The sequence below is a fragment of the Lagopus leucura genome, unplaced genomic scaffold, assembly GCF_019238085.1.
Source record: "Lagopus leucura isolate 7727_CA_CO unplaced genomic scaffold, USGS_WTPT01 Super-Scaffold_100015, whole genome shotgun sequence".
NCBI lineage: Eukaryota > Metazoa > Chordata > Aves > Galliformes > Phasianidae > Lagopus > Lagopus leucura.
This window is the reverse complement of record NW_024962269.1, coordinates 15976655-15992268: the sequence shown is the minus strand read 5'-3', so window position 1 is coordinate 15992268 and position 15614 is coordinate 15976655. Positions and strand designations below refer to the sequence as shown.

Sequence of the window (15614 nt, the reverse complement as noted above, 5' to 3'; positions counted from 1 at the left end):
TTACAATGTACTTAGGAAGCGTAAATCTCAGCAGCGCAGCACGGCACGCCATCAGCATGGCACATGCTGGGATGTTTCAGAACACAAACATGGACATCTCCCATGCTAACACTGCACTGTGAGTCAGGAGGGCACAGCTAGGATGCTGCTGGGATGGAGGGCCCACGGAGCTCAGGGTCTTCCCAGCATCGAAACGAGGAGGAAATAATTACCTTCACCCTCAAACAGAGCGTGCCTATGCGCTGCACTACATATAACCCCTAACAAAGCAATTTACAGTTGTGTAGCAGCTTCAACCCAAAGCCAAATTTCTGCCCGTTGGCTTCTGCACACACAGCACCTGAGATGCCTCCTCGCAGGTGAGTGTTCCCTTGTGATGGAAAAACAGCATCACGCCGACTGACGCATCCGTCCTCAGGGTGGTTCCCATATGGAAACTCGGTGCAGTTTTATGAGCTTTGCTTGGACACGGTGGTTTCTACCTGACATTCTACCAATAAATGTGGATCTTCTCAACTAACCAACACGCGTAGCAGTTCTCCTTTGCTGTCATTTAGGTGCGTCTGAGGCAATGGCAACAAATGGAAACGGGGACCTGGAAGTTTAATGGCGTTGCGAAGCACAGCTTTGTGTCACAGATGACAAAGTGCAAAGAAAGCCCGGAAAAAAAAAAAAACAAAAAAAAAAACTTGGATGGAAGTTCAAACACTGATGGTTTAAAGATGAAAGGGTGCTCTTCGATTCAGCGTTTAAATAGAAGTTTTCTCCTACTAAATCATTTAAACATTTTCGCATTCCCGGCATTTCTAGAAGCACTGCTGGCTTTTATTTCTCACCCCACCCCAGCACCCTCAGTGACCACTGCTATAGGAGGCAAACTGCTCTCTACAGCTCTCTCAGGACAGCACAGAGCTCACCACGAACGGAGCTGTGTGCTACCTGTACTCATTCTCCCATCGCCATCCTATTTTCCTCCCTTTGTGAAAAAAATTCTTCCTCACTGCACACAAAGGTGGGCAGCTTCTGTCCAAAATACCATCCAGAAATGCAAAGGAACTCAACTGACTTCACGAGTTCTATTTAGACAGCTCTAACTCGGAGCTGAGACTGTTTGCTGCCCTCATACCATCTGCTTTAGAAGCTACTGGCTGCTCCACCAGCTACAGAGGAAGCCTGCGCCATCCAACATTCACCATCAGCAGCACAGAACAGCTCCAACAAGCCCAAATTCCCCGTGCAATTCCCCCTAACAGTGCAATTACATCAAAGAGAAGAGCCCAGACACGGAAATTTTGGCCACTGCATTTCAATGCCTGCAGAATGACAAAGGCAAGCACATCCTGATGCTGGGGAAGCTTTCAGATGCTCACATGACCAACGGCCAAAAAATGGCCAAAAACTTTTTCGGTTTGAAAAGCAACATCCCCACCCAGCAGGACTTGCTGTGTGCCTTGCATTGCCCTCAAGCTCACTGCCTACCCTGCACTGCAGATCCTAAAGAAAAGAGCAACTGGGAGAGACCCAGAATAAACGTGGGCACGTTTGTTGTAAACTTAGATTAGAAATACTCCAAAAAGTCACCAAGGGTTTAAAACAGAGGACGACACAACAGCTGAATGCAAATGTGGATTTCCTTTAAGACACAGCTCAATCAACATATCGCAGTTTTCAAAGCAAGCAAGAGGGCTGAGAGCAACCCCACGTTGGCAGCCTCTGTCCTTTTTCGCTTGTAATTCTATCATGAAAGCAAAAAAGAAAACCCCCTTTAAAACCCACTCTTTTTCTGCCACGCATGCCCCATGAGCACTCAGAGGGCAATGGGATATTCCAAGAATCATTTCAAGCTACAATCCACATGACCCAGGTTTGCAAAATTCCTAGAGGCCAACAGAAGGAGAAGCAGGGGCTGAGGGCAAGATGCAACGATGTGAGCTGGTTGTGCTTCCACTACAAAAATGGCATTTACCGCCAACAGCACAAAACCCACCAGCTCCTAACTCAAACAGCACAGAGCTTACTAAATAGGAAACAGAGGGGGGTCAGAAGGGAATGGATTCAGGACCAGAGCCATCCTGATGGCTGTGTCAAAGGTGGCTGCAGCTGTCTGAAATTAGCCCAGCAGGAATGGAGGACTGCAGCCAGGGGCTGGATACTGCAAGAACAGGGCAGAAGGCTGGGAAAGAGTTGAGATTGATGCAGAAGCACTTGCAGGGCACTGCCAGCCACAAGCACCTCATGACCTGTTCATCTCCACACTGTAAGCCCAGTTCTGTATGCACGTCCTGCCTGGAATAATTAAAAGCTGGCCATACATCAACACACATCTGCATGTACTTGCCTGCATGAAGGCTATGAGCATCCCCCTGTGCCCAGGGCAGGCTGGGGAGCCCTGGGCACCAGTAGTACTCTGTATTACCCCTCTGCAGACACTGGAAGGAAGTGTTTTTCCAGAAGGAAAAAGTGCAGGGCATCCAGCTGCCTCATACCAAACCCGAGCTCAGCTCTCCCTCCCTGCAGGTCTCAATGAAGTGGGCAGACAGCACTTCATAGAATCACAGAATGGCCTGGGTTGAAAAGGACCACAACGATCATCCAGTTTCAACCCCCTGCTATGTGCAAGGTTGCCAACCACCAGACCAGGCTGCCCAGAGCCACATCCAGCCTGACCTTGAATGCATCCAGGGATGGAGCATCCACAAGCTCACTGGGCAGTCTCTAAAGCAAAACCCTTCGGACAGACCCATACTGAAGGCTTTTTATGCCATCAGACTCAGCACAACAAAAGCAAAACTCATTTGCAAAGACCTTAAGCCTTAAAAGCCTCAATGAACAGATCCATTCCATCGCAGCTCAACACAATCCAGCTCCAAAGGCCCACACAGATGACTGCAGGTAGGAGAGGCACTTCAACACAGGTGGCTGTAATCAGCTGCACACTACCAAAGGCTCAGATTGTTCCTGTTTCAGCAGTGAAGATGCTGCCCACAGCACTCTTATTCCAAATCCAGCGACGTGCGCGTGGCACTTCTTTTATTTTTCTCAAAACACACTTTTGCTGACATTTCCCTTTCATTAAAATAGCTCAACAATGGGGGGAAAAGCAACTCACGGCACACATAGGATCTTTACCTTACTTTGTACTCGCAGAGGAATTTCCTTCATCTCCTCCACAGTGGAAGTTTCCACCGACCCCTGGCTCACATCACACGCGATGTGCAGCACAGCAGGAACTGGGCTGCTCTCTTTTTTGCATGGTAAGGCTGGCACACCTTTGGGGCAGGGATTAAAGGAGCTGGGACACGCTCCCAGGCAGCTGTCAATGGGCAGCATGGGGAATGATGGTACCAGCTTCCAACGGCGCTGTGCAAGCCTCTGAGTGAAATGCTAGTATGGATTGCTGTGTTGGGAAGCTCCTGCTGTACGTGAAGATGGGTCAAACAATAAAAGGATTTATGCCAGTGCCTGGTTCTAAATGCAAGGCATCATCTGCTCAATGGGAAACAACCTTGGTCCTCCACGTCCCCCAGAGGATGCAGTTCAGAATCTCAGGTTTGGGTTGGAAGGGACCCTAAAAGCCAACCAGTTCCAAACCCTGCCCTGGGCAGAGAAACCTCCCACCACACCAGGTTGTCCACAGCCCCATCCAATCTGGTCTTGATCCAAGTGGCTTTGGACACTTCTCTGGGCAGATTCTTCCTATATCTAACCACACTAACCTCTTTATCACACACTACTGCAAAACCAACCTCAGATCAGATTCCTGCACTGGACCCCACGCACCAATACCATGCCAGCCTCAGAAATGGTTGGCAGCCAGCAGAGCAGCCGCCCCATTCCTATTAAAATGAGCTCATTATTGCTAATTTTTACTGGCTTCCCAGTTGATTCATAAAGTTCAGTTGTTTTTTTGTTGTTTGCTTAGCTTTTTTTTTTTTTTTTTTTGGGCAGCAATTAATTTTAGAAAGCACTCCTGAGAAACCTGGAGGGGAACACACACCCAGAGCTCCCCACCAACAGCTGCTCTCTGCACTGTGGCACAGCACAAGGATGGATCCCCATGGCTTTAAAAGTAACTTTCTGGACAAGTCAGAACAACATGAACCAACCCTAGCAGGACCACACCACCTGTAGTGAAGATGGGACTGGGAACACTCAGTCTGGCCCAAGAGGAGGATGCTATGGACACCATCCCATCAGGTACAGCTACTGATGCCTGTGTGATACTCCAAGCATCCTCAGCACTTGAACACAACACCTTCTTACTGCTTAATTAGTGAAAAAACACCTTTCCTTACCCATTTGTCTCCATTCTGCAAGCGTGAAGATTCTTAAGGCAACACGCAGCACTGAGTGCAAGGCAAAACATTGCACAAACCCCCATTTCCCTTTGTGCAGAGTTCTGCTATGGTTTCCATTGACCTCCCATTGACAAACATCTCATTTCCACACATGGGGCAGACACGGCCATCATGGGAATGAGGACACAATGGTGTGGGGTCAGTGTGGATGCAGCAGAGCCAGGGGTGCTCACACCCCCCCAGGCAATGCCTGCCTCCTCTGCAAACCACTAAATGCATTTTGTTCTTTACTAAATAGTGATGCAATTTGCTGTTGGTCTATGTACAAAGGAGTAAAGCAGTTTTAGAAAAACTTCTTTAGGAAAAAAAGTCTTTAACATTCTTTGGCTCCTTGAATGGAAAAGTCTCAGCAAACGAGAGCTTAATAAATGGAAAGAGCTGAAACAACAGCCCTTCTGCTGGTGCATTTTGCTCCTTCTAATGGGATATAGAGATAAAACTGATGCAGCAGTGTCTGGGACCTTTCTGCAGTGCTTCAATGACGAACCTTCCCCAGGTCCTGCCCAACACCAGAGCCCCACAGCTCTGTGCACAAAGGAGCAATGAGGCTCCCAATGGGGCTGCCATGATGGGATGCAGGCACTGCAGCACCGAGGCTGCTCTGCAGTAGGACATCTCCCCCAGTTCCTCCTCTAGCCCCCACATGCAAGCTAACAGCAGCTATGTGAGTGCCCAGGGCAAGCACCAGCTCCGAAGACACACAGCCCAATGCAGACCTACCAAATCCAAGCACCAACAGAAAGGACTCCTGTAAAATTCAGAAGCTTCCAGTGATTCTTTTCTTGCCTCCATTGGAACGTTATTAGTTGGCAGGCTTTGTTCACGGGCTTTTACAGACTGAGGCATCCATCACGAAGAGCCAGGCTGCTCCCAGCACCCAAGTGCAAGGCAGAAGGATTTGTTCTGAGGGAATTTGGGTCTGGTAACCCCTGGGATGGTTACCACCTCCAGCTGAAAAAGACCTGCAGTGTTTTTGGGCTTTGCAGTACAGCTGCACCGATGCTGCTGGGCTTTCTACAGCTGGAAAGGGCCACAGCAGCCAAGCAGCACCTTGCAGCCTGAGAGCAGGAAGGGAACAGCTTCTTGCTTCTGAGCACAAAAACAAGCAGCATTCCACCAAGGCAGGTCTACCCATCAGCTCTGAAGGACAGGTGACGTTTCCCCCAATGTTTTCCCTAACTCCTTTCCTCCTTCCCCCACTGCCAGGCACCCCAAGCCCCCTGCTTGGCTGCGAGCATCCTCCGGAGGCACAGCGCAGGGCAGGAGTGCAGGGAGGACAGGAGCAGCCTTTGATGCACACACAGCCCACGGACTTCAATTGCTTTGCTCAGCGCCGCGGATTTAATAAGTTATTTCCGTGGAAAACCTTCGCAACTTGGTTATGAATCAAGCCTATAAACACCTCTTGCTCATCAAAGAGCCACGCAAAAAATAATAATAATAATAAAAAAAACTATGACTGTAACTGTGAATGCCTGCCTCTCTCTACAGGTCCTCGTCAGCAGCCAAAATTCCCCTTCAAAACATTCGCTGCTTTCAAAGGCCATAAATACTCTGTGTCCAGGATTCTGCAAGCCCCTTGCAGCAGCAGAGTTCAAACAAAGCCGTACCATCAGATAGGCTCTGCCCAGAGACACAACCCGAGCTACATCAAAGGCACTTTTACTACCTAGAAAGCCATACACCGCTCCTAATAGGCTGCAGGAATGTGGTGTTTTGGCTACAAAGATTAAGCTAATTTACTTTTAAGTAACTCAGTCACTTCCTGATGTTTTTTCTTTTTTTCTTCTTCTTTTTCCTTTTTTTTTTTTTTTTTTTTTTTTTAAAAAGTGCGATGCTTATGTGCTCGGAGAAGTGAAGGCTGTGATTACTCTGTGATTCAAGGCCAAACATCACAACCACTCACGAACCACAGACAAAAACACATTTTATCAGGCGCTGCGCTCGCTCCAAGTGCTTGCATGCAGAAATGGCCCCGCCAGCAGCTCACAGCCAGCCCAGTCCAGGTAAGGGCAGGAGGAGAAATGCACATCCCTCCCCTGCAAACAGAGGCGTGAAATGCAACATCCAATGCAATGCTCCCAGCGAAACGCTGCTCTGGTGCTGTCACCCTGCAGACTGCTCCCTGCTGCAAGGTGGGAGCAGCTCCCCTGGGTTCACCTCACAGCATCTCAGCACGCCTCAGATCCCCGTTGGGATCAGGGTGATGCAGGATGTCTCCACTCCTGCGCATTCACTCCACAGCACCCTCCTGGCTCCACTGCAAGGAATCCTCTTTAGGTCCCAGCGAGTTGTATGCACACAAATTTCAGCGCAGCCGTAGTCCCTGCATTACGCATGAGGCCCAACACAGATGAGACTGCCCTCCTTCCATAGGTGGTGCAGTACACAGGCTCTGGCCGTTCCCTTCTTCTGCCTTTCTTCTGGAACAGTCACACCTCCAATCATCCATGCTTTTCCAAGTGCTGTGCTGGAGGGTTGATGCAGGAACAGCAGAAGAGGAGGGGGAATGGCTGTTTACGAGGGTGGACGATAGGACAAGGAGGAATGGCTTTAAACTGAGAGAGGGGAGGTTTAGGTTGGATATTAGAAGGAAATTCTTCACACAGAGGGTGGAGACGCACTGGAACAGGTTGCCCAAGGAGATTGTGGATGCCCCATCCGTGAGCATTCAAGGCCAGGCTGGATGTGGCTCTGGGCAGCCTGGTCTGCTGGTTGAGTCTCTGCACATAGCAGGGGGGTTGAAACTGGATGAGCGTTGTGGTCCTTTTCAACCACACGCCATTCTATGTAAGAGGAAGGATGCTACTCCAAGGGAAGCAAGGCAAGAGGCAGATTCCAGCTTTGCAATCCCCATTTACCTGAGGCATCACTGGCACATCACTTCCAGCCCCGCAGTCAACTCCCATGACATTTTGGGAGGCCGGGGCATTATCACTCTGCAAACCCCAAGAACAACCCTTTCTTGCTGATAAAACTGCCCTTTCTTTGCACCCAAATTCCTTTTTCCACCTGCAGTCAACTGTCCAGAGCTCCCTCAACCTCCACAAAACTCATTTCCCCACACACGTGGTCAACCTGGCTCAGCTCCCAGTTTGAGGACCAAAACCCTTGCACTGCAAGCTCACAACCCCACAGGTTGTTGCTTGCCCCAAAAACCCCTCCAGAGCTGTATGGCCATCGCTGGAATTGCATCCTCCACATGGGATGCAGGGCACACAGGGTCAGGCGCTGTAGAGAACAGACTAAATGCTTTTCCAATGGGTCAACCACAGCCTCCATGGAAACATTTGGGAAATCCCAGTGTCTTTGGCTCTGTGGTGGGTGGAGGAAACACAGCCATCATCCTCACACCCAGAGAAGCCCACCCAGCTATGGGACCATCCACCTTCACATCTCCTCCCCAGGAAGGACATTTCTCCGAGCTCCCCAATCCCCACGAGCAAGACAGAAGCACAGGAGGTGGCATGCAGGAAGAGATGCTGCACCGCACCAGAGCATCCACAGCAGCACGCAGAGAAACCTCCCCTCCCCAACTCCTCTCCAAAGCACATTGGAAAATAGATGCGCTTTTATTTCCCGTTGGCAAACTAAAAGTATGGAGGAAAAATGTTTAATATAAAAACATCTGACAAAGCACCTCCAGGATGTATTTTTTTGCATCAAAGAAGTAGCTCTTGGCAACGCGCGCGCTGCTCCGCCGAGGGAAGCTTTTCGCCAAACCCTGATTGTTACAGACTGCTCCGCGTCAGACACGCCAGCGAGCCTGCAGTTAAATAGGAAAGAAAAAGGAAACCAAAAGCACTGCTGGCCCAAACAAACATCTGTCTGCGATTACTCTGCCCATGCAGATACGCCCAGCTCTGCCTTTAGCAGAATGGGGGCAGGAGGAGCTGAGCCCAGCGCCTTCTCCCCACCAGCGTCCCAAAGCAGAAGCTGCCATGGGAAAAATCTTACCTCTTCTCTGAATGGTAATGGCACTGTCCCTCCCCCAGCCTGGAAAGGGCAGTGTTTGCCCAGTTTCCACACACACATCCGCCTTACATATTTATAGGCTTTTTTTTTTTTTTTTTTTTCCCCTCTTTCCTATTCCTAACACAGAGGATCTTCATAAATTTCCTTGTTAGCATAAATCCTCGCAGCCTGTTATTTCTGGGGAGAGAGGAAGAGCGACGTTCACTTTCTCCATTCAGTGGGTTTGAAAATATGTTTCCTTGAGCTCATCCTACACACTGCTGGGAGCAGGAAAACCCCGCAGTGCCCCCTCCATAGCCACCCAGGGGGATGGGGACAGCCTCATGTCCCACTGCCATCCACGCAGCTCTCTGGCCTCCCAAGCCTTGGGCACAAGAGATGTCGAAGAGTTCTGACCCACTCAGTCCTGGCTCTTTCTCTCCCCACCATGCCGCTCCCCTCCCCCTCCTCAATTCACCCTACTGACACTACCAGCCTGTCCCATGGGGCTGAAACTCTTCAAGAGGCTGAACAAACTGATTCCAAACCGCTCTGCAGTGCTCTCTTCTCTCCCCATTTCTCTCAAGGAACACCAATGCCCCAATGCTTCCATCAGCTTGCAGAGCCTCCAAAGGAGTCACTCTGCCCTGCACCATGGCCAACAGGGACTGCATCCCACAGCACTGCCATTGCACCTCCTGCAGCAGAACTCAGTGTCACCACGACTGACGTGGCAAGATACCAACATCTGGTATCTTTACAGATGTGTGGGGCTGAGCCCACCAGGAATGCACAGTGATCCTGCACACTGGAGATCTTCCATGGTCTTTAAAAGGGTCATGTAGGGCTGCAGTGTCCCCCAGCGTGACAATGGCACGGAGCTGCCACCAGCAGTGCCCTGCTGTCCCCAGTCTGCCCACTGAATCCCCTCCATAAACCAGCATTCCTCCTGCAGGTCTGTCCCATGAGCACACCCAAATCAGTCCCAGTGTGTCCCCAGGGATGGGCTGGAACTGCTCTGGTGTGACACCACCAACCTCAAGGCTGGGAAATTGGGGATCCACCCCCGAGTACCTGCAGCACCAGCACTGCTTGGCAGACCTCAAAGTTGAGGACCATGGCACACCTGGGGACACCACCCATGCTCAGAACCACCCAGTCCCACCCCAGCAGCTCACTGACAGCTCATCCAGGTTTTAAGAGCAGCATAATAGCCCTGAGAAAGTCTACTTCAAAAAGAGCAACCTTTAACTCCTCCACACATCAGGGAGATGAGCTTTTTTCAGGCTAACACTTCCTGCCTCAGAGTTCATCAAGTAAACGAGTCAGAGAATGGGGCTCTTTGTTATCCAAAACTGAACTCTGTGGTTTTTGTAGGAAAAGCCTTTTTGATGATCAAAGCTGGAGCAATAAATAGCAGCAGCCTCGTGCCAGGTCCAAAATTCACTTTTTTTGGAACCTGAGTTCAAACGCACTTTCGGTTCCCTCGCTGCACACTGAGGGCCACGTGCCCACACCACTGACCCAAGGAGAACCAACGCAGGAGCACAGCACCAGGCCTGCACCCAACAGGTTCATTCCCCCTGGCAATGACACGCACGGGTTAACTCTGGCTCAGCTCTTATCCTCTTTCAGCAATCAGAGCACTGGGGACAAATAAATCAGGCAGCCCCAGACTCTTATTAAAAGCTGCACCATTTGGAAGTACACCGGGGGAGAGCAGGGATCTGGTTTCATACGGTCCTGGTCACATGTTATCATTGCATTGTTCAAGTCAAGTTAAAAATCTCTCCTCTCTCCCCAAAACCCACCAGATGTCCCATAAAGAGCTCAGCGGCCATGGGAGCTAAACCATGACATCCTCAGGAACTTCTGCTTTTAGAACTCCGCTGCTGTCATTAATGGCTCTGATCAGGTTACAACAAAAGCTGCGGGCTGTGCCGAGCACGCAACCATCACACACACTGCAATGGGGGCCTTTATGGGGAGACGCTGAGAAACCCCCATGGGAAATGTGCCGTGATGCAGGGACGCACCACGCCATGTTGCTTTGGTGCTCCACACAGCAATGCAGCAGTGCCATCTGCTTGAGCAACCCCATGCACATCAGCATCCCGACCTCAGCTCTGCCCCAAACCAAACCTTTGGCACACGGATGGGCACTGACCCCATGGTGGGTCCCTCCTGGCTGTCCACTGTACACAGCAGCACTGATGTCCACCCAGGTGCCACCAGACTCCAGTGACAGCCACAGCCCCAGGGCACAGCAGGAGGGCAAAGCCAGCTCTGGGTGTCACAGTGTGGGACCCAACCCAGCAACGTGAACTGCTGCAGGTAACATCACGCCAGCCATGGAGAATCACAGGATCACGATGATTGGAAAGACCGTGGAAACCATCACATCCCACTGTAACCACGTGGACAACCACAGCAGTGCCATCTGCTGCTGCCACCACATCAGCGACACACAGATGTCCCCAGCACCATCGCAGCACGTGGGCTCTGAACAACCGCCCCTCCCTCTTCCCTCGTTCATAGCAAGGAGCACCCCAAGAACACAGCACCCACGGGCACACAGCACACAATCTGCCAACCTGAGAACTCCCCGGGCGTGACGTTGGGTGAGTTCGTCGCCTCCGTTTCAGTGTAAGACAACGTGGAATCTGAGAGATCTGCAAAGAAACAAACCCAAATGGACCCTTTTAGTCCTCCTGTGCTCAGCAGCCCTTGACCCCACAGCCCCCACAGCCCCACAACGCACACAGCAATGCCCCGACTGCCCCAACCACAGACAGAACTGCAGTGGGGCTGATCCAACAAGTAGGAACTTGGTGCTTACTGGATAAGGTTACATTAAGCCTCTAAACAATTCATAGTTACTATACTTAATTATCACCATTAAAATTCTTGAAGCTGTTTATTCTTGCTTCCTTCCTTCCTTCCTCTTTGCTGAAGCGAAGGAAACTTTGTTTTAACAAGTTAAGAGTCTTTGTTATTCTCTCTTGCTTACACCCCTCTAATTAAGTGCTCAACTGTTTGCTCAAAGATTAACCATTATTTTCCCAGCCCTGCAGCCTGCAGAGCACACCGCCAACCCCGGCTGTTGTTCTAACAAAGCAAGTGGCACTCCCCCCATCTATCCCAAGCGACTCCTGCAGGGAATTAACTCAGAAGGGGGGGGAAGCAGGGAGGGATGAAGGCCTCTTTTTCCCCCCTTTTCTTCTTCTCCCCCCAAGTCCTAACCAGCAGCAATCGCTCCCCTATTGCATTCCCATATCCCTCACACGTCCTGACACGGGGCCCAGCCCTGCACCCTGTCTGCAAACCCTGGGCCCTTTGCTTCTGATTTACTGCAGCAAGAGATGGGCACAGAGCACACAGGGACAAGAAGCAGCAGGGCTGCACGCACCCCAAGCAGGAGAGCACCATGCAGGAGCACTGCAGGCACCCTCTGCCACTGGCCCAGCCTGCCCACCCCGACTGCTTTCATTTATTATTTTAAATCTGCAAAAGCAAAACGCCCTCCCAAACTCGCCCAGCTCTGCCTGCAAAGAGCCCCCATCCCAGCCCTGCAGCAGGAAGGGCAGCAGACACCGCGCTGTGCCACAACCTCTCATTACGCCTTCATTAAAAATAGCGCTGCGTCTTATTTTGGAAAATGTGCGTGCGTCGGCACGGCAATTTGCTATGATAAACGGCGTTCATTAATTTCACAAAGCTCATCAGCTGACGCCTGCCCAGGAACAAGGAGCAGCCCCAACAGCCCAACCACGCGGGGCCGTCCCTGCGCCGCACTTACCCAGTGGCTTTTGCTCGTCGTTAGGAGACAGCCGGGAGTAGGGAGGTGGCGGAGACTCTGGGAAAACAGAGCTCTGCGTTAGCACTGCGGCTGGGCCACGAGTGAAGCCCTCTGAGCCCCGAGGTGCCCCCGCCGCGTCCCACCCCACAGCCCTGCTCAATGGGGCTGCCCCACGCACGGCCCGGCGCTGAGCAGCAGTGCTGTGTTGCCATGCACTGCAGGGAGCAGCGCTGTGCTGAGCTGGGCTGCTGCTGCTGCCGCCGGGGCTGTGAGGTGCAAGTTGGGGCTGTGCACAGGGTCAAGGTCCTCCAGCGTTTTTATTTCCACAACTGTAACTTGCTGAGATGCAGTCACCTGAGCTGTGTGCGGGCATCAGCACTGTGCACACACTGCTTTTGGCACAGCTCAGAACGCCGACCCCTCCGTGCAGCCGCTGCTCCCTGAGTTACAGCCCTGAAAACGACCTCAGCATCCCCCTGCGCTGCTCTGCAGCCACCTACTGCTTCCCAAAAACACCGCACTCCTCCTGGGCCATGCACTGAGAACCCTGCGGGCTGCAAGGTGCTCTGCTTGCGAAGGCTCAACAGCCCCTCAAAAAGCGGATGCAGCAAAAGCTCTGCTTGCTGCACCACGTACGGGGCACCAGGCAGCAACCGCTACAGGAAAGCGGCTCGGAAAGTTTGGTGGCTGCCGAAGTCAGAGTAGCACCACTGCTCCGGGAGCACAGAACTTTCTTTCAAGCAATTGGTGCAAAACAGGAGCGTTGGAAAAAGATTAAAAAAAAAAAAAATTAAAAAAAAAAAAAAAGAAAAAAAAAGGGACACGGAGGAAGGTCCTCCGGGGGTGTTAATATGAGGGGGAAAAAAAAAAAAGAGAAGTTGATTAAAAGCGGAGCCCCACGCAGGGCCAAGCGGCGGCCCCACGGCCCCGGGGCGCTGCGGCTTTAAGGCGCGGCGGGGACCGCCCGGGCGCGATAAGCGGAGCCAGGCGGGAGCCAGGCTGGCGCCGGCGGCGGGCGGACGGCGGGGGGCGGCCTCGCATGGCGGGGGAACCCGGGGGGAGGGGGGGAAAAGGGGAAGAAGGGAAGGGAAAAAAAGTAATGTAGAATTAAAAAGGACGAAACAAAGGATTTTTCTTTTTTTTTTTTTTTTTCTTCTCTCCAGGAAGAAAAAGTAGCGCTGGGAACCCCGCTCGTGTAAGGCATTCCCCGACCGCAGCCGGGTCCCTGCGAGCCCCGAGCATCGCCCCGGAGAGCGGGGACTCCACTTCCCTCATCCCCGCGTTTGGGGACCCCCTCCGCATTTCTCCCAGCCCCGAACTGGAGGGACCGCAACTCCTCCAGCACCAAACGTGGGGAGTCCCTCCCGAGTGCCCCAGCCCCGAACGGGGAGGGCTCCGCTCTCCATGTCCCCAAAGCGGGGAACCTCATCTCCTCCAGGCCCAAACGGGGCATCCTCTCCCCACATGGAGAATGCCCCACATTGCCGAACAGAGAAGCCTCATCTCCCTTACCTCAAACATGGGGGACGCCCGTCTCCCCCAGGTACCCAAACCAAACCCCAAATCCGGCAACGCACCTCCCCCGGTCCCAAACTCGGGGACAGCTTCTGCAGGTCCCTAGACTGGGGTCCCTCCAGTTCCAGACTGAGAAAAAAGAGGTCCTCCTATCTCCCCAAGCTCCAAACAGGACATTCTCTCCCCATGACCCCAAAGCCCAAACAGGGTACCCCCACTCCCCTGGCCCCACATCTCCCCCAGCCCCAAAGAGAGGCAGAGGAACCCCGTCCCCACGACCCCAAACGGGGTAGGGGGGAGGGAGAAGCCATCTCCTACGGTCCTAAACGGGGCATCGTCTCCCAACGCCTGCACGTGGCGACGTTCCCAGACCCCAAACGGACGGGAATCCACGCTCAACCCCCCGCCCGGAGCTCACCTGGCCCACAGAGCCGGCTGAAGTGGTACGGATTGCAGCACACGGTGGGGCCGTCGGCCGCCCCGAAGCTCTGACATTCGCACAGGGCCTTCAGCTCGGCGGGGTGCTGCAGGTCGGGCCAGCGGAACAGCTTCCCCAGCAGCAGGTGTGGGGGGGGCCGCCTGGCCGCCCCCCAGGCGCAGCTCCCCGCGGGCCACCAACACGCAGCCGCCCGGAGTGCCGCCGCGCGACTCCACCGCCTGCAGCAGGCTGTGCAGGGAGCGCTCCTTCAGCCGCTTCAGCAGCGCGTAGGTGACGGCCTTCAGCTCCCGCTCCAGCAGCACCAACCGCGACCGCGCTTCGCCTCCGCCCGGCCCGGGGGGAGAGGCGCCGCCGGGAGGAGGAGGAGGTGGAGGAGGAGGCGGCGGCTCGGGGCCGGGCCGCTCCGCGAACAGGCAGCAGCGCACCGGGCGGCCCTCGCCCTCCTGCGCCCGGCGCGGCTGTGCCATGCGCTGTCCCTCGGCCGTCACCGCCGTCGCGTTTCGCTCCGAGCTTTGGCCGTTCCCATCTCCTCCGTCCCTCTCCGGGATAACGCGGCTCCTCCAAAGCCGCCGCACCAGCCCTGAGCGTTTGGACCTGAACATACGATACGAGGGCGGCCCGGGGCTCGCTCCGCTCCGCGCCTCTATCTCCTCATCGCCCGTCCGCCGCCTCCGCCCCCGGAGCCGCCGCCCCCGGAGCCGCCCGCAGCGCCCGGCCCGCGGCGGGGCCGCACCATGGGGGAAGGCGGCGGCGGAGGGGATGGGGAGCGCCCAGCGGGGAGGGCATAGGCGGGGGGCATAGGGGGGGGCTCAAGGAGCCATGGGGACGGGGGGGCCGAGGCAGGGGGGCAGCGCCCGGGCATAAAACGGGGGAGAAAAAAGAAGGGGGGAGGGGGGCGTCCCCGGCGACGAAAAAAAAAAAAAACAAACCAAAAACGACGTGTGGGGAGAAATTAAAAGGAGGCGGCGATGAGGAAGGTGGAAAAATGAAATAATGGAAGAGAAAAAGCGGGGGGGAAAATCCTCAAAAATAATAATAAAAACAACGCAGAAGCAAAATGCAAAAAACGAAAAAAAAAACCAAAACGCAATAAGACGAGAAAAAAAAAATAATGAGAAAGGCGAAAAATAGAAACCCTGGAAAAGCAAAATCAGAATGAAAAAAAGGAGAAGCCCGTTGAGAACGCCGCTCGGCTCGGCTCAGCACACGCAGCCCGTCGTATCCCGGAGGCTCCGCTCCTCTCCTCGCGCTCCGCTGCGCCGCGCGGCCGCCCCGGGGCCGCCGCTGCCGCGCTCCCTGGCGCCCGCCCTCGCGCAGCTTTTGTGTGGCCGCGGCGCGCACGCAGGGCCCCTCGCGAGCGGCGGCGCGATTGGCTGCCGCCCATCATGTGCCAGTCTAGACACTTTGGCGGCTCCGCGCGGCACCGATTGTTGCGCAAACAGCGGCTCGGGTTGCCGGGCTCTTAAAGGCGCCGCGCGCAGCACAGCGGCGTTCCCCGCGGCGGCCGCGAGGGGAAAGTAGGTCACGGCGACGCCGCGGCGGCGAAGGG

The 15614-nt window shown here is 53.8% G+C and overlaps 1 protein-coding gene across 1 annotated transcript in view; it reads right to left on the bottom strand.

The window, feature by feature from the left end:
* SMAD6 (SMAD family member 6) overlaps window positions 1-14758 on the bottom strand; it is a 28185-nt gene extending 13427 nt beyond the window's left edge. Inside the window, 4 exon segments of the mRNA XM_042875888.1 lie at window positions 10907-10984; window positions 12112-12168; window positions 14045-14216; window positions 14218-14758. Coding sequence (XP_042731822.1) covers window positions 10907-10984; window positions 12112-12168; window positions 14045-14216; window positions 14218-14667 — 757 coding nt within the window. The 5' untranslated portion in view covers window positions 14668-14758.
* Between the last annotated feature and the right edge of the window lie 856 nt (window positions 14759-15614).